Source organism: Oratosquilla oratoria, unplaced genomic scaffold (genome assembly GCF_046742065.1).
Source record: "Oratosquilla oratoria isolate Oo_2021 unplaced genomic scaffold, ASM4674206v1 SCAFFOLD45, whole genome shotgun sequence".
Taxonomy (NCBI): domain Eukaryota; kingdom Metazoa; phylum Arthropoda; class Malacostraca; order Stomatopoda; family Squillidae; genus Oratosquilla; species Oratosquilla oratoria.
This window is the reverse complement of record NW_027467710.1, coordinates 5,909,558-5,936,161: the sequence shown is the minus strand read 5'-3', so window position 1 is coordinate 5,936,161 and position 26,604 is coordinate 5,909,558. Positions and strand designations below refer to the sequence as shown.

Below are 26,604 nucleotides of genomic sequence, written 5' to 3'. Positions count from 1 at the left end.
CGCCCCCCAAATTTTTTTTCCTGCCAAACACAGTAAAAACATTCCAAAAATACCAAATTTGGCATTAAAAACGCTAATCTGGCAATTCTGACTCTCAGTGATGATCTGCATTCGCAGAACATAGATGGCAGGCTAGCGGTAAATTTGTAACCACGAATCGTAGCTGGGGTCGGTAATTTTGCAGAGTTACGTTACGTTACGTTACGTTACTTCTTTTTTATCAAATTACATGAAAATCACACCTTTTAAAGAAAATAGTTCAAATAATGCAACCATATGCTAATTTGCTACGGTATATGTAGCTGTGGTCGGTCATACTGCAGAGACTAAAATAACTCTTTGGTCAAATTACATGAAAATCACACATTAGAAAAAAGTTTAAATAATTCAACTATATGCAACCATACATGTATAGAAATGTGCATTTGAGCAAAACCCGCCCTTGTTTGGGTTTTGTTGTATTGTTCGGCTTTTCTCGGTTTTCTCGGCAATTAGTGAGACCGCCCAAAACATGTATCATAGATCGATATGCCTTTAAATATAAATGTATCACATGGAATAATTTCCTAACTTATTTGATTCTAATGAACATCAGAAGACTAAATGTCTAATTTTAGAAGACATTGTCAGAAGATGGGTGTATCAGAAGACTATAACATTTTCATTATTTTCTTTTATCACAGTAACCATTCACTATCACATTGTTAATTCATATTTTGTAACCAATTCTTAGAATATATTTTCTTCCACTTGTGATTGTGTCTCTCTCGACGCCATGTAAACAAACCGAAAATAACGTAGTGGAAAGGAAGTACGTGTAATATGAAACCTTTATAATCGTGAATTTTGTACGAGACGCTTGTTGTTTGTTATATATGTTGCTTACTAGGTTCCATTATTGAGCAGGTTTTTAACTCTAGTTGGAATAAGGACAAGGGATACCCTCTTTTGTAGGTGAACGTGTATAATAGAAAATGTAGTATTCTATCATCGTGGGAATGATGTACACAACAGTTTCATGAGAGACCTAAAGCTACTTACTCTCTCATTTAACACCTTGTACTACCCAGTGGGTGCCATGGAGGCTGAATAGTCTGGTGGTAAGGATAATGGAAATAATAGTACCACTCAGTACAGAAGGGGTTGGAGTGCGAAATTCTAAAAAAAAAAAAAAAAAAAAAAAAAAAAGTCCACATCTGTCAATCAGATGATGCAGTTTATGTTGGTTACTAATCTCACTGAATGGTAGTCAGTAGATAGATAGATAGATAGACTTTATTTGGCAATGAATCAATGTACATGAAGTGCAAATAATGACAAGAACACATAGTTTGGAATAATAAATGCAAATTGCCGAGGATAACACAAAAAGCATGTACGCTTATTTCCATTGTGGTCCTCATCAGATTGTTATTCTACACTAAGTCACACAGACAACATACGTAGGGGGTTAAGGGGACCAGTGACAATCATGAGTAATACCAGTCAGTACATATATGACACACAAACATTGTTATAGTTTTGCTAATATTACTAAAATGTTTGTACACATAGGAATATTGAGACCAAAAATTTGAGCACCAACACAAAAAGGAACATTGCATTAAGCAAAGGAACAGCAAAATAATGTTAAGCTGTAACAAAATAGTATGAGTGAGTACTATATCAGAGTAGTACCATTAATGATATACTGCATAATTCTACAGCTGTATCAACATGTATGAGTGAGTACTATATCAGAGTAGTACCATTAATGATATACTACAATATTCTACATCTGTAACAACATGTAGTTATAGTGAATGCTACACTGCAGCTAGGGTCACCTATTAATTAAATCTAACATTTAACCTGAATCTCAGGACGGATTGGGCAATTAGTATGAGCACTAGGTCTAGGGAGTAGTACATTATAATCTGAAGCACCAGAGGTAGGGTACAGGGGACCAGTACTCGAATGAGTAAAACAACAAGGAGAATGAGGAAAAAAGGTCAGATCATAACTGTTCTCGGACCCTACCTGAGACATATTCCATATTATGACTGGCAAAACAAAGGTGGAAGCCAATTTGTAAACATAAATCATTATTATACTAAACTAAACTTCTGAAGAACAAAAAAAAAGGGGGGTAGAGGTCAGAACAGTTATGAGTGAACGCAGATTTGGATGGTATTACTCATGGAATCAGGTATCCTTCACTAAGCTAGTAGTACACAAAATCAAGGCTGTTCTCTGTCCATAGCTGAGACATATAGTAACCCTTGACTTTTTTCTTGAAGGTAACCTTGCTATTTGACTCCTTAATGGACACAGGTAGTGAGTTCCATAGTATGACATACTGTTTTCACTGTATGACTAAATTCTTGGTGTAAAAAAAGGCTAGGTGATGTTTCATTGGTTATAGTAATTTAGTCAAGATATACTGCTAACAATTGGCTGGGATTAAATTGATTTATTTAGTTATTAATTTTATAGTGATATTGGTGTCAGTCCAACATGTCATTAACAATATGGTTAAGGCAGAAAAAAGTTGTTTCTTGCAGATTTTCCACAAGAAATCATAATGATAGGCTATTTTTTTTTAGAAGTGCACACCTACACTATATATATAGTATAAAAAGTATTAGAAAAATATAAGGAACGTTCCTGGGACAATTTACAGTTTCACCCAACCATAGAATTTGATATGTGGCTTATGTGTTGCTGGTGAGAAATGTTGTGATATGAACGATGGTGTACATCATTTCCGTCACAAATGCATACTTTTGAAGTAATTAAATATTGAAATTATGCACTTATGCCTACATCTCCCGAATGATGTGTGGGAAATCGGGGTTTTTGGGTGGGGAAGACTAATAAATTGAGTAATGTGCATTGCAAAACAGGTATAAAATGAACAAAAACACTTAAAAAATAAAAAAATAAATAAAAAATCACATTTTACGGCCAGAGTCCAGCGGTAGCCATCTTTGTTTTTACCAACGATTCGAAAAAGGTCTCGCTAGATCTGTTGCACTTAGCGAAGTCCACTCCAGCCGCGCAAGACTTCCTAACCGTAAACTAACATTACCCCCATTAGGTTAGGTTAGTTTAGTTTACGGTTACCAAGTCTTGAGCGACTGTCTTCCCTAAATCTAGTGCTTCTACTCACAAATATTTGCAATCATTAGTAAACAAACATGGCGCCGTGCGCGGTACCCGCCGATATGGGATATATATATATATATATTTTTTGTTTCTTTAGTCTTCTTCATTTTACACCTGTTTGGCAACGTGCATTACTCCATTTTAATCTTCCCCACCCAAAAACCCCGATTTCCCACACGTCCCCCCACATCTTTTGGGAGATGTAGTCGTAAGTGCATAACTTCAATACTTAATTACTTCAAAAGTACGCATTTGGGAGGGAAAAGATGTACACCTTTGTTCATATCACAACATTTCTCACCAGAAACACATAAGGCAACATATCAAATTCTATGGTTGGGTGAGACTATAAATTGACATACTCTCTAAACTGGCTTCATCACATTATCTATGGTTATCAAAATTCACGGGTGAAAGAGAGAACGATCGATATAAGCGGTGACTATTTTTTATGATGTGAGTATTATTTCGCAACATCGTACGTCTGGCAGCTAATGCTGCCCGCGAGATTTTGGCCCAGAGTGAAGTGGTTAAGGGCATGACTTTACCTCTGTGCACCAATAACTTCTCTCCTCCTCCACCCTTTTCTCCAATCAGAAAGGCTGTTATACTGTCTCAAGCAATACTACTTATGCAAGCAATCTTGTTATGAAGCGAAGTGGCATAGTGTTAACAATTTGCAACATCACCTCTATCGATACCCCAGCTTGTGTTGACAAACATTGGGCGGTGAGCAAGAATATGCAACTCTGCAACATCTAAAGTCATAAAATGAATTTCTCAGCACCTACCCCTACCTACTTGTCTACGTCAATCTACCAGCCTCTTACAGGGCTTGGCAGCTACCCTTGGTTGTCCCAACCAATTATTTCAACTACCCTCTTACAGGGCTCGCTAATATATACTTGGAAATTATCACATACACTCAACCCTTGATTTTAGTGGACCTTAAATTTGCGGACTTTAGATTTAGCGGACGAAAAAGTGTGTGCTGTAGTAACAGTGAAATTTTGGACAAAGTCCATAAAATGAAAATTTGTCCGATAGGTGCCCGGTAGTAACAGTCAAATACTGGACAAAGTCCGTAAAATGAAAATTTGCCCGATAGGTGTCTGGTAGTAATGGTCAAATAGTACCAGACAAAGTCCGTAAAATGAAAATTTGTCCGATAGGGGTCCGGTAGGAATGGTCAAATAGTACCGAACAAAATCTGTAAAATGAACATTTGTCCGATACCACTAATCCAATGGAGATCCTGTACTGTACATATGTAAATAGCAGTAACTAGATTTAAGGTAAGAAATGGTTCAATTTATTCTTTATATGTAATGTATATCATTATACATATGTACTGTAGCTTTTTATTACATATCTAATACGTATGTGAACGCCGAAACCAAATGGACAATTCTCTACGTAACAGACTTATATCCGGTATCCAGTATTGGTAATGGACAGACCTGATTTTCAAATAACGGACTTTTACAAATAACGGACAAGGGTCTGCATGCATTTGTCCATTAAATCAAAGGTTAAGGGTACAAGAAGCTAAATATTTAAACTACCCTTGCATAAACTGGTTAAATGGTATCAGTAAAACATGTCAAACATATATATTTCAAAGAAACAAGCAACCCCTGCAAAGTGCATGTCATTAACCACTTCCATACGGTGACACCTATGTAGGCAGCATGAGGAGCAAGTGGGTACTCGATGATGCCGACGTCGGCATCTTGATTATATTTATTGCAGTCATACCTACATAATTTCCATTCTCTCTAAACTGGCTTCATCAATTTTCTATGGTTATCAAAATACACGGGTGAGGGAGAACGAACGATTGAGCACTGACTTGATTTTTTATAATGCGATTATTATGACGCAACATCGCACGTCGGGCAGCTAATGCTGCCAGACATGCGATGTGCCCCGGAGTGAAGAGGTTAACAATTCAAGCAGAAAAATTGTGAATAACATACTTGTCAGAAACAACAAAGCATAAACCAAATAATTTGCAACACATATAATGTAATGTTAGATAAAGAAAAGAGAAGAAAAGGTAAAAGGTGCAGATGGAGAGATGGTAATGGAAGAGAAGGCAGTAAAGGGAAGATGGGCAGAATATTTTAGGGAGTTGCTAAATGTGAAGGAGGATAGGGAGAGTAAGATAGCTGCAGTGGGAAATGCTAAGAAAATGACTGTGATGAGTGAGGAAAAGGGAGGGGAAATAAGGAAGGATGAAGTGAAGGCAGTTGTTAAGATGATGAAAGCAGGTAAGGCACCTGGTCTGGATGAATGCCATGCAGAATGTCTAGAAAAAAGATTCAGTGATGGTGGACTGGCTGGTGAGGTTATTTAATGTTTGCTGGAGAGAGGGTAGAGTGCCGGAGGACTGGAGAAGTGCCTGTATAGTTCCACTTTACAAGGGAAAAGGGGACAAGTGTGAATGTACCGTATTTTCCGGCGTATAGTGCGCGACTTTTTTCCGTTGGAAGGGCCTAAAAATTGGGGGTGCGCATTATCTACGGCCTACGATGAAAATTCTGCGGCTGTGTGTGTACCGGTGATTTTTTTTCACAACAACATGACGATGTTGGCCGTCACAAAGTCGGGACGGCACACTTCTCCATGACGTTCCGTGAGAACAAGAAGAACAGCCATGGTGACATGAAAGAATACACCAGCATGGGCTTTTTAAATATTTGGTATAGGCAGGTATCTATCGAATCTTATTTTTCATGTTTAAATAGGCCTAAACACCACGAAACATGATCAATATTCGTGATATTTGCCCATGTTCACAGCATCCTAGTTTGAATCTTTATGTTGGCTTTGTTGCTTCACTTTTATGTATGGTAGAAATTCCGTTGCGCCTGTTCATAAACTCGTGTCAAACACCTGACTACAACACCCTCTTTCGGGAGTTATATTAACTAAACGTCACCTCGATGAGAGACTGTCCTATTTCACCACTGTCATTGCAGGTTCAAAGCTAAAACGAAACAGTCTGTAGTTTGTTTCAGTATTAAATAAAAAATGGTAAAGACGAATTATTTCCTCAAGATATAAAATGAAAATTTTCTGTAAAAATCCCAAAATTTTTCTGTATATTTTACTTTCAATAAACTTTTTTTAGATCATATTTCCTACAAACTATTTAAGCTACAAAGTAATGAGGGACCAATGCACAACATGAATCATATACCGGTTCATGTATTTCCGACTTTTTCTTATGATCGGGCATGCGCATTATACGTCGGTGCGCGCTATCTGTGTACTGAGATAACGAAGTGCATTGATGTGCATTATAACCCGATGCGCATTTTAAGCCGGAAAATACGGTAGTAGTTTCAGAAGGATTAGCTTGTTAATTGTAGTTGGGAAGGCTTATGGGAGGATATTTATTGAGAGGATTAGGAGAGGAACAGAGGGAGTAATTGGTGAGGAACAGTGTGGATTTAGGATGGGTAGAGGTTGTGTAGATCAGATCTTTGTGGTAAGACAAATATGTGAGAAAGCTATAGGAAAGGGGAAGGATGTTTTTTGGGCTTTTATGGATCTGGAAAAGGCTTATGATAGGGTAGACAGAAAGGCACTGTGGGAGGTTTTGCGGATTTATGGGATAGGAGGAAAGCTTCTAGGAGCTGTCAAGAGTTTTTATGAGAGTAGTAGAGCTTGTGTCAGGATTAGAAATGGAGAGAGTGAGTGGTTCGAGGTAAAGGTGGGACTTCATCAAGGATGCGTTATGTCACCCTGGCTGTTCAACTTATACATGGATGGGGTAGTGTGAGAGGTAAATGCAAGGGTAGTGGGTCAGGGATTGGAGATGGTTAAAGAAAATGGAGAAAAGTGGGAAGTGAGCCAGCTGTTGTTTGCGGACGACACTGCGCTTGTGGCAGGATCAGAGGAGGGATTGAGGAAGTTGGTGATAGAAGAAAGCTGAAGGTAAATGTGGGTAAAAGTAAGGTGATGAGATGTACAAGGGGTGAAAGTGGCAGTAGACTGGAAGTGAGCATTAAGGGAGAGCGACTGGAGGAAGTGGATAGTTTTAGATAAAAAAGGAGGAGTGGGGGTGGAGGTAGAATGTAGATTGAGAGAAGCGAGTAAATGCCTTGGTGGATTAAAAAGTGTAATGAGGAATAGACATTTGGGAATGGATGCTAAGAGGAGACTGTATGAAGGAGTGACTGTGCCAACAGCACTGTATGGGGCAGAAACATGGAACATAAGAGAGGAAGAGAGAAGGAGTTTGAATGTGTTTGAGATGAGGTGTCTGAGAAGTATGATGGGGGTTACTAGGCTAGATAGAGTGAGAAATGAGGAGGTGAGGAGGAGAAGAGGGGTGGTAAAGGAGTTGGGAGATAGGGTTGATGAAAGAGTATTAGGATGGTTTGGACACATGGAAAGAATGAGTGAAGAAAGACTAGTAAAAGAGGTATGGAAGGCAGATGTGGAGGTAGAATGTAGATTGAGAGAAGCGAGTAAATGCCTTGGTGGTTTAAAGAGTGTAATGAGAAATAGACATTTGGGAATGGATGCTAAGAGGAGATAGTATGAAGGAGTGATTGTGCCATCAGCACTATATGGGGCAGAAACATGGAGCATAAGATGAGGTGTCTGAGAAGTATGATAGGGGTTACTAGGCTGGATAGAGTGAGAAATGAGGAGGTGAGGGGGAGAAGAGGGGTGGTAAGGAAGTTGGGAGATAGGGTGGATGAAAAAGTATTGGAATGGTTTGGACACATGGAAAGCATGAGTGAAGAAAGACTAGTAAAAGAGGTATGGAAGGCAGATGTGGAGGGAGTGAACATGAGGGGGCAACCTAGGATGAGATGGATGGATGGCGTGAAAGGGGCTTTGGGGGAAGAGGGGAATGTCAGTTGAGGAAGGACGAGTGAGGACAGAAGACGGGTGAATGGAGAATGGTTGTATATGGATGATGTTGTGATGCATGAGGTGGAATGGGTGGGGGGATGGGGGGTGAGGTAGTATGTGTGAGAAAAATTTGACGGAGCCTGAAGGGATTTCTCCCCGTCTTCTCCTTTTCTGCATGAGGGGACGGAGAGGAGACGTCGCCGATTTAATGAAGCGGCCTTGCTGTGAATGTGCTGTGTCTTGCAACTGCCTCTGACCCAAGGAAGTGGACAAGATGCAGGGATGACCCGTCATCCGGGAGGTGCCAAGATAAGAGGGAGGGTGGAGGGGAGTGGAGTGTATTCAGGGATGGAATGGGTGGGAATGGTTTTTATGCCTTTTTCTTTTTGGCTACCTCCCTTGTGAGGGGGAAAAAGCCTTTGGTATATGTATGTGCTATTTTGTTTTGTTGCTTTTTCCTCCCATGTGAATACTTCTGCATATGTTTTCTAACTCTTTGATGAATACTTTGAAAAGTATTTATCCTATTTGAGATATAATCATCTATATTATACACAGGTTTCTGCTCTGCTATCAAGATTTTATATGGAAGAGTTTTGTCTTCCCCAAAAATAAAATGAGGTGTTTCATCTGTTGTTATGTTAATTTGATATTTCAGAGTACATTTAACACAAGGAATCCAAGTATCCCAAGTTATACTATGAGGACTTATCATACTTCTAAGACATGTAATAATTTTCTTATTTAACCTCTCTACAACTCCATTACTTTGTGGATGATTCACTAAAATATTTACTTTCTTGATCTTAAATAAACTACATAAATTTTCCAAGATTTTGTTATTAAATTCAGTTCCATTATCTGAAACTAAGATCTTAGGTGAAGTGAAATTACTTTTTATCTGTTCATAGAGTACTGAAGCAATAGTTTCAGCATTCTTATTTCGAATGGGTTGTAAAATGCAAAATCTTGAAAAATAATCAATGGCAACAAATACATATATCCACTCTCAGACATAGGTAACTCCAATGTATCTATGTGAATTCTTTCCCAAGGTTTCTGTGGAATGGGATATGTTAACATAGGAGCAGGTTTTGGTGTATTTCCTTTCACCTTAACACATTTCAAACAATTTTCTATATAGTCGTATATATCTTTCTTCATACCTGGCCAAAAGTATTTAAGTTGTGCTTGTCTGTAAGTTTTATCCTTCCCTGGATGTGAACTACAATCACTATCATGAAGTAACTTCAATATCTCTTTTACAAGAGTTTGTGGTATTACCAAATGATTTACTGGGCCTCTAGAAATATCTTTCCCACTTACAACTGTTTTTCTATACAAAAGCCCATTAGTCAAATGAAATTCCTCTATCTTATACCCTTTTGGTAGTTTTGGAGGATTTCCTCTTGGGCCCATCAAATACTTGGCTAATGAGTCTCATTGTCTTATCATCCCTCTGTTCTCTTATTAGCATTTCCTCATCTAAAGTTACTAATTCATCTATACTATAAACAAAATTAATCAACCCTGTCGTTGGTTGGCTAATGTTTCTAGAAAGTGCATCTGCTGCAACATTCTTTCTACCCGGAATATATTCAAACTTAACTTCATAGCACTGAAGTACTGCAAACCATCTAGCTAGTTTGCCTCTAAGATTCTTATGCTTAAATAAGTTCTGAATAGCTGTATGATCAGTCCACACTCTGATTGGATATCCCAGTATCATATCTCTAAAACTTTCTAATTAATATATCACTGTTAACGTTTCTCTTTCTGCGCTATTACAAAGTCTAGATGTGTAAGCTATTGGTTTCAAAGTTCCATTTCTCTCTTGCATAAGTATGCCTCCTAACCCTATGTCAGATGCATCAGTACAAAGAATGAATTCTTTATCATAGTCTGGAAATATTAAAACTGGAGAACTCATAAGTTTATCTTTCAACTTGTCAAAAGCTTGCTGTTGTGCAGGTCCCCACATGAACTTTGAGTCCTTCCTCAACAAAAAACTTTATTGATTAGCAATGTCAGCATATTGCTGAATAAATTTTCTATAATATCCTGTCAATCCCAAGAAACTTCTTTTTCTACATTGTTTGGAACTGGAAAATTCTTTACTGCTTCAACCTTTGAATTCACTGTACCAAGTCCATGCCTGTCTATCTTATGTCCCAAATAAATAACACTATCCTTCAAGAATTTACATTTTTCAAGTTTCACTTTCAATCCTACTTCAACTAGTCTTGAGAATACCAAATCTAATTTCTTAAAGTGCTCAGCCGCTATCTGGGAAACCATTAAAATATCTAGAAATACACTGGCAGTGTTTCCTAACAACCCATCTAGAATTGTATTCATTAATCTCATGTAAGTTAATGGACTATTACATAACTCAAATGTCATTTGTTTGAACTTATAATGTCCCATTGGAGTAGAAAATGCTGTGAACTCGCGTGAGTCTTCATGCAATTCTATTTGCCGAAAAGTAGATTTGATATCTATAGTGCTAAAATATCTATTCTCACTTCCCAAACTTCTAAGAATGTCCCCTATAACTGATAATGGTAACCGGTCACGTATGGTATGCTTATTCAATTTCCTATAATCAATAACTGGGCACATAGTACCATCTAATTTTGGCACCAGAATCAAAGGGAAGTTCCACTCACTTTCAGTGATCAGTTTATCTACAATGGCTAGTTTAGAATGAGGAACTCTTTAGGCAGGAATATAAATGGGTTGAGTCCCTGGTTTAATCTAATCTGATGTTTTAAAGCAATTGTTTTGCCTGAGGCGTCCCCTGGCAAAGCAATTGTTTTATTGTGCTTCACGAGTAAAGCAACTAAACTTATATCCAACTCAGGGTAACTAGTAGGTTCTAGTTGATTCTTGTATTTCTTTCCCAACTCTGTTTCTTCCTGAACTGAACAGATTGATGAAATTGGTAATTCCACCTCAGTACAAATGATTAAAGGCGGAGCATGCCGACAGGAGACCTTTTGGTCCATATCTAGGTCAGATGTGAAAAAATCATAATAATAAAATAATAAATAAAAACTATAATAATGTGAATAACAAAGATAAATAATAAACAAACAGGTAAATAGTAATAAATTGACATATAACTAATAATAAATGAAAATCAAACGGACAAATGATAACAAAACAAAAACAAATAATATAAAATAAATTATAATCATTACAGCATCTTGCTTAGGTGTTTATCTAAATGATTCTTAAAGCTTCGAGCTGAACTACATTGTACTACCTGTGCAGGAAGTTTATTCCATTCATTAACTACACGTTTGGCAAAGTTGTTTCTACCCACTTCCAAATTAAATTTATTTCCTGACAGTTTGAGACCATTGTTTCTTGTCGGATTCTCATTCAGTATGAAAATACTGTCACTTTTGATGTCGATTCCCTTTAGAATCTTAAAAACCTGTATCAAGTCACCTCTGTGTTTGCGCTTTTTTAGGGAAAACTGATTCATATGTTTTAGTCGATTTTCGTATGATTTATTTTTTATATTTGGAATCAGTTTTGTGGCTCGCCGTTGTACTTTTTCCAGTCTGTCAATGTCTTTAATGAGATTCGGTGACCATACGGAAACAGCATATTCCAAATGTGGATGAACTAACAATTTATATAGCTTGTTAATGAGTGATGTACTTTTGAAATCAAAAGATTGTGCAATCAGTCCTAGAATCTTATTTGCTTTCTCAGAGGCTGAAATACACTGCTTGGATGATTTGAGATCGTTACTGATAATTACGCTGAGATCTTTTTCACTATCCACTTTTGTTAATGAATTTCCAAATAACTTGTAATCGTACTTACTGTTATTTTTACCTATGTGCATTACCTTGCATTTACTTGTGTTAAATTTCATTAGCCACTTTTCAGACCATTGCTGTAATTTATCTAAATCTTCTTGAATATCTAATTGGTTTGAGTGATCATTTGCCATTCCGCACAGTTTTGTATCATCAGCAAATTTGGAAACAGTAGATTTTAGTCCATGGTCTATATCATTTATATATACTATGAATAGAAGTGGCCCAAGAACGGAACCCTGAGGAACTCCACTTGTAACATTTTTCCATCTAGAAGTTTTTCCATTTAAAACAACTAGTCCAACTTATAGGTTACCACTTATTCCATATGAAGCTAATTTAGTAAGTAGTCTTTCATGGACAGAATCAAAAGCTTTTGCAAAGTCTAGATATATTAAATCTATATTGTTTCTTTTGTCATAATTCGAGATGAGTGTGTTGTAGAATTCGAGTAAGCCACGGAAGAATGTTTCCGTCTGAATCCATTCAGGCTATCATCAAATGGTTACTTTCTAAATGATGTTTGATAGCATCTCTGATGATAGTTTCCATATTTTTTCCTACGATGTTTTGTACACACCTAAAAATATCCTATTTTTGTACCTTTCCTTAAGACTATATCTTTATTCAAAGTATTAATCATTAATATTTCTACCATGCTTTTATTTGACCTATAAATTTCTGAGTCCAATTTCAAACCTTTTAATCTAATTGATTCTGGGATGGTTAAAATTTCAGTCTACAGTGACTCCTTTCAACTGCACTCCTACCCTGTTAATTGCTCTGGAGTGTAATAATGTCGACTTTATTACGCCACCATCCACAATTTGCAAGGCTTCATTTGTAGTTGATGAATTAGTAATTTCTGGGATTTCTTGAACATCTGAGTTGGGTTCACTATATGTGACTTTACTTTCTGTTGGTCTGGACTGCTCGGCTTCATTATCTAAAATAAAAAATTATCTTTCCTATCTATTTCTAGGGATTCTTTGATTCCTGTCACTGGTCTTAAGTCTGGTTGATTTAAAAATGGGATTAACTGTGATTTCACTAAGATCCCTAAGTCAGCAGGACATATGACCATGTTCTCTTTTCTCATAGTTGCAAATCCTATCAATAAATCTGGAAAAACAGATTCTTCTACAACTATCACTGGAATGTGCAAATGTTCATTTGTATATAAGATGACTTCTAGTTCAACCTTACCTAATGTTTTTAACTGATTTCCAGTTACTCCTTGCAATGAATAATGGATTGGTTCCAAGATTTTCACTCCTGGTTTCAACTGGTTTAAAACTCTACTAGTTATAACATTAACTACAGATCCTGTATCAATAAATATTTGAATAGGTTTATTGAACACTCTACCAATAATGAGATATCCTACAGAAGTCCTTCCAATTGTAATTGTCAGTTTATAACTATCTTTGATGTTGGGAGTTTTCTTTCACCCTTCTATCACTCTTATTCTTAACACAATACTGTCTATTTGTATATATATGGGAAATTCTGTAGTATTGGTTTATTCTGTGTCTTGGGGTTTTCCTCTTGTTTCGAGATGCATACGGAAATTTCTCCATTCATGTGTTCTATGTCCTATCCTTTGATGATACAGAAAAGTGGGTTTCTACAACTGTTTTCATTATGACCCTCATATATTTGCAATTCCTACATATAGTTCCATAATAACAGTCTTGTGCTTTATGCCTCCAAGTATCACAATTGTAACATACAATTCTAGTATCCTTTGATGGGCTTCTAACTCTGTTCAAATTCTTTTTTCATCTGATAAATTTTTGCTTACAATTAAGGTATCTATCATGTTAAGAAACTTATTAACTCCTAAGGTGTTTTCATCACCGGTAAACTTGGGTATGTTCATACAGTATTTGAGGTATGAACCTCATGACACAAGAGTGTTATTCATACCTTCATTTTTCCTTATGTACGTCAACCTCGTCGTTCATCGTTAGTCTTTGTTCACTGATATTTTGTAGTGACTCATTCCCTGCTTTGTAGATCGTCTTGTGGATGATCGCCTTGAGGATCGCCTTGAAGATCACCTCATTCCACTCTTAGTATGAAGACTCCTTGTCCTTGAATTTAAAATATGCATGGTTGTAGTTGTACACTGCGGGGTTGTGGTGCAAGCACTGTTTTGAAAGTCAATTGGTGTACCCATTAACTTTTACCTCAGTCTTGTATAATCACTTTGGAGGAGGTTCCCCTCGCGCCACCACTGTTAGCTCTTTTGTTACCAACACCTTCAGTTCCCTCTGTCCTTGATTACTGGATTTAATTCTGTTAACTGTTCCTTCTGTGGTATATATCTTCATTCACTCTACTTTCTTTTTATCATTTTATGATAGTAAGTCGCTCATCTGTAGGCCCCATGCCGCTTTCGTCCTACTTAATCAAGTACTAAGTATCAGTATGGGGTGAATTAAACGTAATTTTCTTTTTCTTTTCTTCCGAATAATATTACACTTCTACAACTTATTTGTATTGATTACAACAGAGGAATCCCACTTGGGATCCTTTTACACCCACTGAGCCAAGTCTGCTTTGACGTCCCTATTTAATTCATTCAATAATCTTTAACGTTACGAATAAGTGCCACCCTTTAAGGGCGTGACTTTACCTCCGTACACCAATAATTTCTCTCCTCCACCACCCTTTTCTCCAATCAGAAAGGCAGTTATACTGTCTCAAGCAATACTGCTTACGCAAGCAATCTTGTTACCGAGCAAAGTGGCATAGCGTTAACAATTCACAACATCAGCACCTCTATCGATACCCTAGCTTGTGTTTACAAACATTGGGTGGTGAGCGACAATATGTAACTCTGCAACTCCGTAGTGGCCATTGTTTTCAAAACATCTTGTGTCGTAAAATGAATTTCTCGCCACCTACCCCTCTATCTACCTACTTGTCTACCTCAATCTACCAGCCTCTTACAAAGCCCCTCAACTTGTAATCACCGCAGTGTGTGTGTGTGTGTGGGGCGGGGGGCCCCATGCTGTTTCTATGGAGAGAATATTGGCTTTTGAGTAAAGAGGTTTTATAGGGGTTATTCATCCATTTATTCTTAAAATTTTATTTTGGATTGTTCTTTGGTAGTGTGATGGAAGTGTACTGGTCTTGCACCACTTGATTGTGGGTTTCAATCCTGCACTCCTTTCCGATTTCCAGCAATGTTACTTGCCCCAATAGTCTAAGTACATAGGGCAAAGGCAAAAGGTTCAGCTGCAGTAACAATGTACTTTCTGATGCAAGCTCTTATAAGTTATTTTTATATTGCTCTGTTATTAGTGTTTCCTTCTGCTTGCCAAAACCGATGATTGCTACTGTTTTTAATATATCTAGTTTCTTGTTTATTTTCACTGTCAAATCATTTATGCTTGGGATGAAGGATATAGGTGTATCCGAAGTGAGGTCTAGTGTTTTAAGGTTTTTGTCTATTCACAAATGACCTCTTACCATCCATCGATATTGGACAAGGACTATATAATTACTGGATGAAAAACAGGGACAAGAAACAGGGAGGAGGAGTCATGTTCTTGGCCAAGAAAGACTTAAACGTGACAAAAATTGTGGAGGGCAAAGGTAATGTTGAACTGATCATGATAAAAGTTGAAGGCAAGAATATGAAAAGTAGAAAGTTTGTGGTGACCTATGTGCCCCCAAAAACGAACGCTTGGAAAGAGAACGAACATACAAAAATGCTAGAAGAAAATTACTAAATGAGATACTAATGGGCATTGGTAATCTGGTAATTATGGGGGACTTCATTTGCAAAGAAATTTGTTGGCATAACATGACAGTGCAAGGAGGAGACGACTTGTGGGGTAATGTACTGCTGGACATGACCATGGAATACACAATGACCCAATGGGTCAGCGAAAACACCAGATACAGAAGCAATGAAGAACCGTCGAAACTAGATATAATATTTACAACAGAACCTGAAATTGTGGACAAAATCCATTACAAGATACCAATTGGAAAGAGTGACCATATACTCATCGAAACTGTACTTAAGGAAGAAATAGACATGGAGAGAAATGAAAAGCATAGGAAAGGAAGATTGATGTAGAACGAAATGGACTTTGTAAAACTAAAGATATTCTTCCGGAATGCAAACTGGGAAAAATTCTATATGGAAGAGACAAAAGTGGATGAGAAATGGAATTTCTTGATGGAAAATTACAATGACAAAAGCGAGAGAGTACATCAAATGTTGGTTCAACAAAAGATGCAGTGAGGCAAAAGACAGAAGGGACAAAGCTTGGAAAAGGTGGAGAAAAGATAAAAAACCTAGTAAATGGCAAATTTATATAAACTATAGAAATGAGTATGTTAATGTGAGAAGAGAGGAGAAAAGGAACCATGAAAAGGATATTATAGATAAATGCAAAGATCAACCCAAACTATTCTATCGATATGTGAATGGTAAACTTAAAAACAAACAGGAAATGGTGAAACTATGCCAAGGAAATATAGAATACACAGAAGAATTAGAAATGGCCGAAGTCATGAACAATCACTTTAAATCTGTCTTCACCAGAGAGAAAATACAAAATTGGGATGAAGATAATAACAAGCAATCTCCCCACATGAGTGAGTTTACAACACAAAAAGAAATATCAGAACACCTATCAAAACTTGACATCAGAAAATCACATGGCCCAGATGGTATTGCAAATTGGATTCTAAAGGAATGCAAAGAAGAACTAACGGACAAAATACACAACATAATAAATAGCTCACTCAAAGAAGGAAAGATACCTAAAGACTGGAAAAATGCTAACATTGTAACAATATATAAAGGTTCCTCCTTTATATATTGGTACAATGTTAGCATTTTTCCAGTAAGGAAGAACCCACCAACTATAGGCCAGTATCACTAACAAGCACTATAGCCAAAATTTGTGAGAAAATCATCAAGAATAGATGGGTAAAACATCTGGAAGACAACAACATAATAAACCCAAGACAATTTGGGTGCAGACAAGGAAGATCATGCACCACAAACTTAATATGCTTCTACACAAGACTAATAGACATAGTGCAAAAAAGAAATGGATGGGCTGATTGTGCCTTCCTAGACTTGCAAAAAGCTTTTGACAAAGTACCACACAGAAAATTACTAAAAAAAACTGGAACACATAGGAATACAAGGGAACCTACTAAAATGGATGGAGGACTTCCTGACAGGTAGAAAGAGGAGAGTAGTGCTCAGAGAAAAATATTCAGATTGGAAAGAAGTGATCAGTGGAGTACTGCAAAGATCTGTATTGGCACCAATAATGTATGCTATTTATGTGAATAACATGGACGAGGATGTGAAATGTTACATGAGCTTCTTTGCCGATGACGCCAAACTGTTAAGGAAAGTAGAAACTGATAAGGACTGTGAAGCCTGCAGGAAGACCTGAATAAGGTATGGAACTGGAGTCAGAAATGGGAAGTGGACTTTAATACTAAGAAGTGTAGCATAATGGAGTTTGGAAAAAGCAAAAACAGAATATCAGGAAAATATACAATTGGAACCAATGAGATAAAGAAGTCAGGATCCAAAAATGATTTGGGAGTAATTATCACAAACGACTTGTCCTATGATAAACAGATTAACAAAATTGTTGGGGAGGCTTACAATTTGCTAAGATCAATAAAAGTGGCATTTGCATACTTGGACGAAGACATGATAAAAAAAAATATTGGTTACACTGTTAAGGCCTAGACTAGAGTATGCGGCAACATTGTGGTCACACAGTACCAAAAAGAATATAAAGAAAATAGAAAGAATCCAGAGAGCAGCAACAAAAATGGCACCTTCACTTGCAAACCTATCATATGAGGAGAGATTGGCTAAACTGGAGTTACCGACGGTGGAGCAAAGAAGAGAGAGAGGTGACCTACTGACCATCTACAGAATCATGAAAGGCACAGAGATACTCGATAGAGAGGACTTACGAAACTGGGACAAGAGAACCACTAGAGGACATGGAAAGAAAATAAAAAAACATAGCTACAGAAGAGAACTGAAGAAAAACAGTTTTCCACATAGAGTAGTGGACACTTGGAACAAACTGGATAATGAAATAGTATGTGCAAAAACCATTCATGAGTTTAAAAGCAAACTAGACACTGTGAGATACAAAGGCGGGACACCACGAGCATAGCTCCCCTTCCCGCAAAATACAACTAGGTAAATACATCATACCCAAACATAATGTCTGAGCTCACACGTACGTGGATGACCCAACAATTGTAGTCTAGTACAGCAACTACAAAATAGCTACCAAAACCAAACAAATGTACCTTGATATATGAACTATGGCAGACAATTCAATTCAGAAATATTGACATTACATCCCTGACAGCCATGAATCAGAGAAATTAAAATTGAATGGCTAACCTCTACTATTGGGCAAAAACACCCAAATTTTATTTTAAAATCATTAAGGGGAGGTCAGTTAGTATATATGTCCAACCATATTTGTGTCATGTTGCCAAATAGATGCACCATATTTTATGTTGATCACAGTACATTTTTTTTTGGGATATTGCATTCGTTTGTGGATCTACACTGAGAGATACCTATGTTATAATTCTTTTTGTATCTTTTCAGGCATTGATAAAGTATAACAATTAAAAAGCCATGTCTGAGGGTGAGCACACAGCAGCAGCCACAGATAACTCACATGGATCTGGTGGTGGTGGTGAAAGTGAGACTGAAATAGGTCATGAAGAGGAACGCCTTAGTGATTTTGGTTCTCCAAAACGAGGACCAACACTTTCAACCAGTACTAGCAGCTTTGAAGCTCTTGATCCTCATGACCCAAATTTAAGTCATTTAGCTACTCTTATGTTTTCTCATACATCAAATTACTTGCAGGTATGATATAATACGTGGGTACTTACTGATGGAATGATTTCATTATAACATAGTCTATATATCTATATACCAAGAGCTTTTTCCCCCTTAACAGGGAGGTAGCCAACTCAAATTCATGCACCCACTTCTATCCATTGCACTCTCCTCCAACACGGCCTTCTCCCTCTCATCTTAGCTCCTCATGGATGACAGGTCATCTCTGTATACCCCCTCCCCCCTACCATGGGTCAGACCCAATGTAGCAAGACACAGCACATTCACAGCAAGGCCACTTTACATTGGCAACCCCCCCCCTCCCTCTCCCCTCATGCAGAACAAGAGAAGACAGTGAGAAATCCCTTCAGGTTGTATCAGAATATCATTCATGCATGACTACTCCCAAACTCCTCCATCCCCCCACCCCTCCCTTCCTTGCATAAAGGTATCATCTATACACAGCCACTCTCGACTCATCCCTGTCTCCTGCCTTCTTCCTTCCTTGCTTAACATTTCCCTCTTTCTCACTGCTCCCTTTACCCCATCCATCCATCTCATCCTCAGTCATCACCTCAGATTCATTCCCCCAACCCCTGCCTTCCACACCTCTTTCAGTAATCTTTCTTCACTCACTCTTTCCATGTGTCCAAACCATCCTAATACTCTTTCATCAGCCCCATCTGTCATCTCTTTTTCCACTCCCACTCTCTTCACCACCTTGTTTCTCACTCTATCCAACTTAGTAACCCCTACGTTACTTCTTAGACATTTCATCTCAAACACGTTAAAACTTTTCCTCTCTGCCTCTCTTAAATTCCAAGCCTCTGCCCTATACAAAGCTGTGGGCACAATCACCCCTTCATACAATCTCCACTTTGCATCCATTCCCAAATGCCTATTTCTCTTGACACTAATCCTTCAAGGTTACTTGCATCTCTCATTCTACAATTTACCTCTACCTCCACTCCTCCCTTTTCTGCCATATGTGACTCCAAATACCTAAAGTTATCCACTTCCTCCAAGGTCTCTCCTTTAAGACTTCCATCTTACTCCCATCCTCTCTCCTTGTACATCTCATCACTTTACTTTTACTTACATTTACCTTCAACTTTCTCCAAATGTATACCTTCCCAAATTCCATCACCAACTCCCTAAACCCCTCTGACCCTGCCACAAGTGCCATGTCATCAGCAAACAACTGGCTTATCTCCCACTTTCCTCCATTTTCTTTAACCATCTCCAGTCCCCTACCCATTACCTTTGCATTTACCTCCCACACCACTCCATCCATGTACAGATTGAACAGTTATGGCAATATGTCCCATCCCTGATGCAGTCCCACCTTTACCTTAAACTGCTCAGTCTCTCCATTTCCTAGTCTAACACAGGCTCTACTCTCATATAAATTCATGACTACCCTTAACAGCTTTTCCCCAATCTCTTATATCTGCAAAACCTTCCACAGTACCTTCCTGTCTACCCTATCATAAACCTTTCCCAAATCCAGAAAGCCCCCCCCCAAAAATCCTTACATTTTCCTAAAGCTTTCTTACATATCTGCCTTACCACAAAAATCTGATCCATGCAACCTCTGCCTTTTTATACCCACACTGTTCCTCACCAATAAAAACCTTCCCATAAGCCTTCCCAACTACACTCAACAAATTGATCCCTCTGAAACTACTACATTCACATTTGTCCCTTTTTCCTTTATAAATCAGAACTATACAGGCACTCCTCCAGCACTCTGCCCTTTCTGAGACACACACTAAACAACCTCACTAGCCAGTCCTCTATTATGGTACCTCCCTTCTTCAGACACTCTGCATGACACCCATCTAACCCAAGTGTTGTACCTGCTCTCATAATTTTCAGAGCTATATGCACCTCATCTTTTGTTTCTTCTCCATTTTCCTCTCCCATCAACTTTGTTTTCTTTGCATCTTCCAGTGCTACCACCAATCCCTCCCTATCCTCCACACTCAATAGCTTTCTAAAATATTCTGCTCATCTACCCCTTACTACCTCCTCTGTGCCTTTTACCTTTTCTTCTCTACTTGACTCACCTCCCATTCCTCTCTTAATTTCCTTCCAAAACATCTTTTTATTGCTATCAAAATTTCCACTCATACTCCTCCCCATTTTACATCTGCTCTACTATTTGCCTCTGTTATCTTTTTTGCTTCTCTTCTTTTTTCTTTATACCTCTCATATTTTTCTCTTGTCTTTGCAACCAGTCCATGAATGTTCACTTCTTCTCTACTTCCTTCACTTCATCATCCCACCACTTCCTACTCTTCCTTCTATTCCCTACCATCGTTCTTGTTCCACATACCATCTTTGCACACCATGTCACTTCCTCTTTGAAACACCCCCATTCCTCTTCCACTCAGACTTCTAATTTATCTTTCACCACCTCCTACACTTCTCTAAGTTTCTCCTTTTACTCCTGCTCCTTTTCCTTCTCATTTAAACAATTTGTTCTAAGCATCTCTCAACCTTCCTTTTCCTCTTTCTCCACTCTCAGCTTACCTTCCATCAAAAAAATTATCCGATATTCTCCCACTCTCTCCCCTAAGAACGTGGACATCCAGAACTCTTCCTACTCTTTTCCTGGATACCACTACATAGTCCATTAACCCCTTCCATACGGTGCCACACACGTAGGCGACATGAGGAGTGGATTCGCGACGCTGCCATATCGGCGTCTTGATTATATTTATTGTAGTCGCCCCTGTGTTTTTACTTTCTCCCTAATCTGCTCTTAATCCCATTCTCTGTGGTTTTCAAAATTCACGGGTGAAAGAGAGAACGATCGATATAAGCCGTGACTATATTTTATGATGCGAGTATTATTACGACACGTACGGCTGGCATTGGCTGCTGCCCGCGAGATTTAAGTCCCGTAGTGAAGTGGTTAACGCCCTATCTACCATCCTTCTATCCACCACCCTTCCATCTACCACCCTTCCATCCACCATCCTCTCCCATGTGTACTTATGCTTGACTTTCTTTCTAACCACTGTGTTTATCATCATACATAATGAATAATTGTAGATTAATTTCTAAGGTGCAAATATTAATAGATTTTTATACGGATTGTTTGATTTCTTAAGATTCATGATTTACTAGGTGTTTATATTTTAGGGTGAACTGTCTGCAGTACTGGAAGATTACACCCTCTTGGAACAAATGAACAAAGCAACAATTGCAAAATATTCTGATATGCAACAAATTGCAGGTAGTGTTGGAAGGGCTTTAAAGGAACTTAATGAAAAGTATGAAGCCTTGAGACCTTACCTTGATCAGATTGACCAAATTGAAGATAGTGTCAACAAATTGGAAACTGCAGCATATAAGTTAGATGCCTATTCCAAACGACTTGAAGCTAAATTTAAGAGTTTAGAGAAAAAATAAGATTGGAAGCATGAAGCCAGAGCTTTGGCCAAAATTGTTGTGTATGCTGTACTAGTATGTATTCTAACAGCCAAGATAAGTGGCAGTCACTAGTGGTTGTTGGGAAGACAAGTAAATTGGCAATCACCAGTAGCCATTTAAGGGCAAACCAGGTATTGTATTGTGTTACCAACTATTCACCAATACTTCTTTCCTTATGTACAATATTAAGTGTCAAACCAGGTGTCACATAGTTGAGGAGAGTGCAAAGCTCAGTGTGCAAAGGTTACACACATTGTTAACATGATTCCAATTTCTATAAGGTCAGATTGAGGTCGGTGTTCTCTAGTCATGATCATTTCACTGAATTGTTAAATTTCCAATATTTTTTGTACATAACAGGGTATATGAGAGGAGGAAGCTGAAGGTAGGCATGGGCAGTTGGGTTGTAATGTGAACAAGAGGGGAGGGTGGCACTGAGTTGGAGATAAGGTGGAGGCTGATTGTAGAGTAAGGAAAGCAAGTAAATGTTCTGGGGGGATGAGTGTTTTAAGTGTCATGAGAGGTGTTTATCTGGGGATGAATGCAGAGAGAGTAATGAGGGGTTGGTTGCACCTGCAACACTGTATGGGGCAGACTTGGGATTTGAGGAAATGAGAAAGGAGAACCCTAAATATGTTGGAGATAAGAGCTTGTTTAAGAACTATAGTTGGGGTTGTGAGGATGAATAGAGTAAGAAATTAAGAGAAGGCAGAGTTAGGGTGGAAACAGAGCTGGCAGATAGGATTGATCAAAGAATTCTGGGATAGTTTGGTTATATGGAAAGAATGAATGAAGAAAGACTAGCAAAAAGTGTGGAAGGCAGAGGTGGATAGTGAACATAGGGGAGGAATGAGAATGGGATGGATGGGGTGAAGGGGCTCTTGGGTACAAGGAGAATATCTGTCAAGCAGAGGACAAGAGGTAGGTGTGAGAGGTTGTGAATAAACAAGAAACTGATGCAGCATGAAGGAATTTTGTGTTTGCTCCAATTTCTCAAGTGGGTGAGGTGAAAGGGTCGCCATGTAATGATGCAATGGAAGTTAACCAGCTGTGGTTGTCGATACTGTGGAGGTACTTTGTCTTGCTGGATTGCTTTTGTCTTTAGCAATGGGCAAGAGACAGGAATGACCCTTCATCCATAAGGAGGTAAGATCAAAGTGATGACAAATGGTGTTGTATAGGTGAAACATGGGCCTATGCTTTAGCTAGGCAACCCCCCCCCCCTTACAAGGGGGGGGGGTGCCTCTTTTGTATATCTATATATATATATATATATATATATATATATATATATATAATATATACACATATATATATACACACATATACCAAAGAAACCACTCCCACCCATTCCATTCCCTACATATTCCACTCCCCTCCACCCTCCTCCCTCCCTCTTATCTTGGCGCCTCCTGGATGATGGGTCATACCTGTATCCTGTCCACTGCCCTGGGTCAGAAGCAGTGTCGCAAGACACAGCATATCCACAGCAAGGCTGCTTCATATATTCGGCGACCCCCCTCTCCATCTCCTCATGCAGAAAAGGAGAAGATGGGGTCAATTTTTTTTCATACAAACACTTCCTCAACAGACATTCCTCTCTTTTGTAATGCCCCTTTCATCCCATCCATCCATCTCATCCTAGGATGCCCTCTCATATTCACTCCTTCCATCTCTGCCTTCCACATCTCTTTTACTAATCTTTCTTCACTCATTTTTTCCATGTGTCCAAACCATCCTAATACTCTTTCATCAACCCTATCTCCCAGCTCCCTTTCCACCCCTGTTCTTCTTCTCACCTCATTTCTCACTCTATCTAGCCTAGTAACCCCTATCATACTTCTCAGACATTTCATCTCAAACACATTCAAACTCCTTCTCTCTTCCTCTCTTATGTTCCATGTTTCTGCCCTATACAGTGCTGTTGGCACAATCACTCCTTCCATCGAGGAAGAATGTCCCAAAATACGCTCTGAACCATTGTTTAGCGAGTTACTGATGACGATTTTGGAACCAACCAAGCGCTGCCTGGTTGTTTAGATTCGGGAAGGGAGTGTTATAGTTAATGTGACCCAAAATGTAGTCTTTATCTTCATTCAGCTATTCTATTCGCAAGATCAGTGCCAACAATGGATGAAATAAACAAAAGATTTAGGGAAAAGGAAACTACAAAGAGATGCCTGGACGTAAGTACCATTGAATCCCCACTTGGTGTAATTAGGAAAAAAAACCGTGTCTAAATGAAACCCCAAAGACATATCAAAGGTTTGAAAGAAACGTCTTTTTGGGATTCAACAGAGACAATAGCAATATGTATAGAGGGATAGACACGGATAGAGAACCCAGGTATAAAAATACAATAAGAAATAGAAAAATAAATGAGCTGTTAGATGAAATAATTGAATTGAAAAGTGATTGCAAAAATATATACAAAGGAGTAGCCATGTTAAGAAAAGCCAATGAAGAAAACGATAGGGAAATAGACGAATTGAAAATGGAATTGAATAGGATAAAGGGAGAAAATATAAGATTGAAAAATGAAGATATGAATAGAAATGAGGCATTAAAGAAAGAGATGAAGGATCAAATACAGGCAGTGACCAAGAAGGTGGAAGAAAAGATTAAAGAAAATAACTTCCAAGAAATAATGAAACAGTGGAAGGTGGAGCAGGAAAGTAAAAAATCATCAAGTTAAGAAGAATGCGAAGGAAACTGTAATCCAAGTGATTAAAGAGAAAGGAAATTTGGATAGGGATACAGTGGACAAGAAAAGATGCATTGTGATCTATGGTATTAACCCCTTCCATACGGTGCCGCATACGTAGGCGGCATGAAGAGCAAGTGGATACGCGAGGCTGCCATATCGGCGTCTTGATTATATTTATTGTAGTTGCCCCCTGCATAATGACATACTCTCTAAACTGTCTTCATCATATTTTCTATGGTTATCAAAATTCACGGGTGAAAGAGAGGACGATCGATATAAGCGGTGACTATATTTTATGATGCGAGTATTATTACGACACATCGTACGTCTGATAGCTAATGCTGCCTGCGAGATTTTGGCCCGTACTGAAGAGGTTAAAGAAAAGCACAATGTTCCTAGGTATCAGAGAGAAAGAGAGGAAAAGGAAATCGCTAAAGAGATCCTGAAGGAGATTCTAGAGGAGAATCAAATCTTGGATAAAGAAATGGAGGAAACATATAGTATGGGTAGATACTCAAAATAAAAGCAATTTAGGCCACTAAAAGTTAATAGCAGAGGAAGTACTCTCCAGAACAGCAAAATTAGCAATCAGTGAAAATCATAATATATGGATAAAGAAAGAAATGAGTGATGAAGAAAAAGAAAAGGAACTTAGAAATGAAGCGAAGGAAAAAATTAAAAAAGAACTGAGGCTGAAAAGTTTTTTTTTTTTGTCTGAGGCTGAGAAAATGGTATATCATGAAAAAGAAAACAAAACATACAAAAAAAAGATGAGAAAGAAAAAAATTAAAACTTGCCTATACCAACATAGATGGAATGATCTCAGGACAGAATGAACTGTGGGACAAAGACTATACAACTGCTGGATGAAGAATAGAAAGGAAAAACAAGGAGGGGGAGTACTAATTCTGACCAGGAAAGACTTGAATGTGACAAAGTTAACAGAAGGAAAAAACAATATAGAATCAATTATGAAAAATGTAGAAAACAAGCACATGAAAAGTAGAAAATTTGTAGTAGTGTATGTGCCCCCTAAAACACAGTCCTGGACAGAACATAATCATTCCAAATTGTTGGAGGATACTAAACATGAACTAACTGATATAATAAAAGGAGAAAATACAGTAATTATGGGTGATTTTAACTCAAAAGAAATAAGTTGGGAAGAAATGACAGTGAGGGGTGGAGAAGATGTATGGGGCAGCATACTACTCGATATGACCATTGAATACACATTGACTTAGTGGATAAAGGAAAATACCAGATACAGAAACAATGAACCTTCGAGATTGGATTTAATACTTACGTTGGAACCTGAAATTGTAGAATAGATTACAAAATACCAATAGGAAAGAGTGACCATGTACTTATAGAATTTGAACTAAAAGAGCATAAAGACCTAAGAAGAAAGGAGAAACATAGAATAGGAAGACCAATGTACAACAAAACGAATTTTGAGAAACTTAAAAAATTCTTTCGTAATGCAAACTGGAAAAAATTCCTAAATGATGAAACAAGGATGGAAGAGAAATGGAATATACTAAAAGAAATTTATAATGAGGATGTGATCAAATATGTACCATAACAACAAAGAACATACATAAAGAACTTGTACACAAAAAATGTAGTGAAGCTAAGGATTAAAGAGAAGAAGCATGGAAAAAAGACAAAACCTTCAACCTATTAAGGTCAATGAAAGTGGCATTTGATTATTTGGATGAAAC

The 26,604-nt window shown here is 38.0% G+C and overlaps 1 protein-coding gene across 1 annotated transcript; it reads left to right on the top strand.

The window, feature by feature from the left end:
• Nucleotides 1-686: 686 nt before the first annotated feature.
• LOC143023120 (biogenesis of lysosome-related organelles complex 1 subunit 2-like) lies at nucleotides 687-26,604 on the top strand. The gene is made up of 3 exons (XM_076181622.1): nucleotides 687-811; nucleotides 18,493-18,759; nucleotides 21,883-26,604. Exons 2-3 carry the CDS (start codon nucleotides 18,523-18,525, stop codon nucleotides 22,150-22,152), a joined length of 507 nt encoding a protein of 168 aa, XP_076037737.1. The 5' UTR covers nucleotides 687-811; nucleotides 18,493-18,522; the 3' UTR covers nucleotides 22,153-26,604.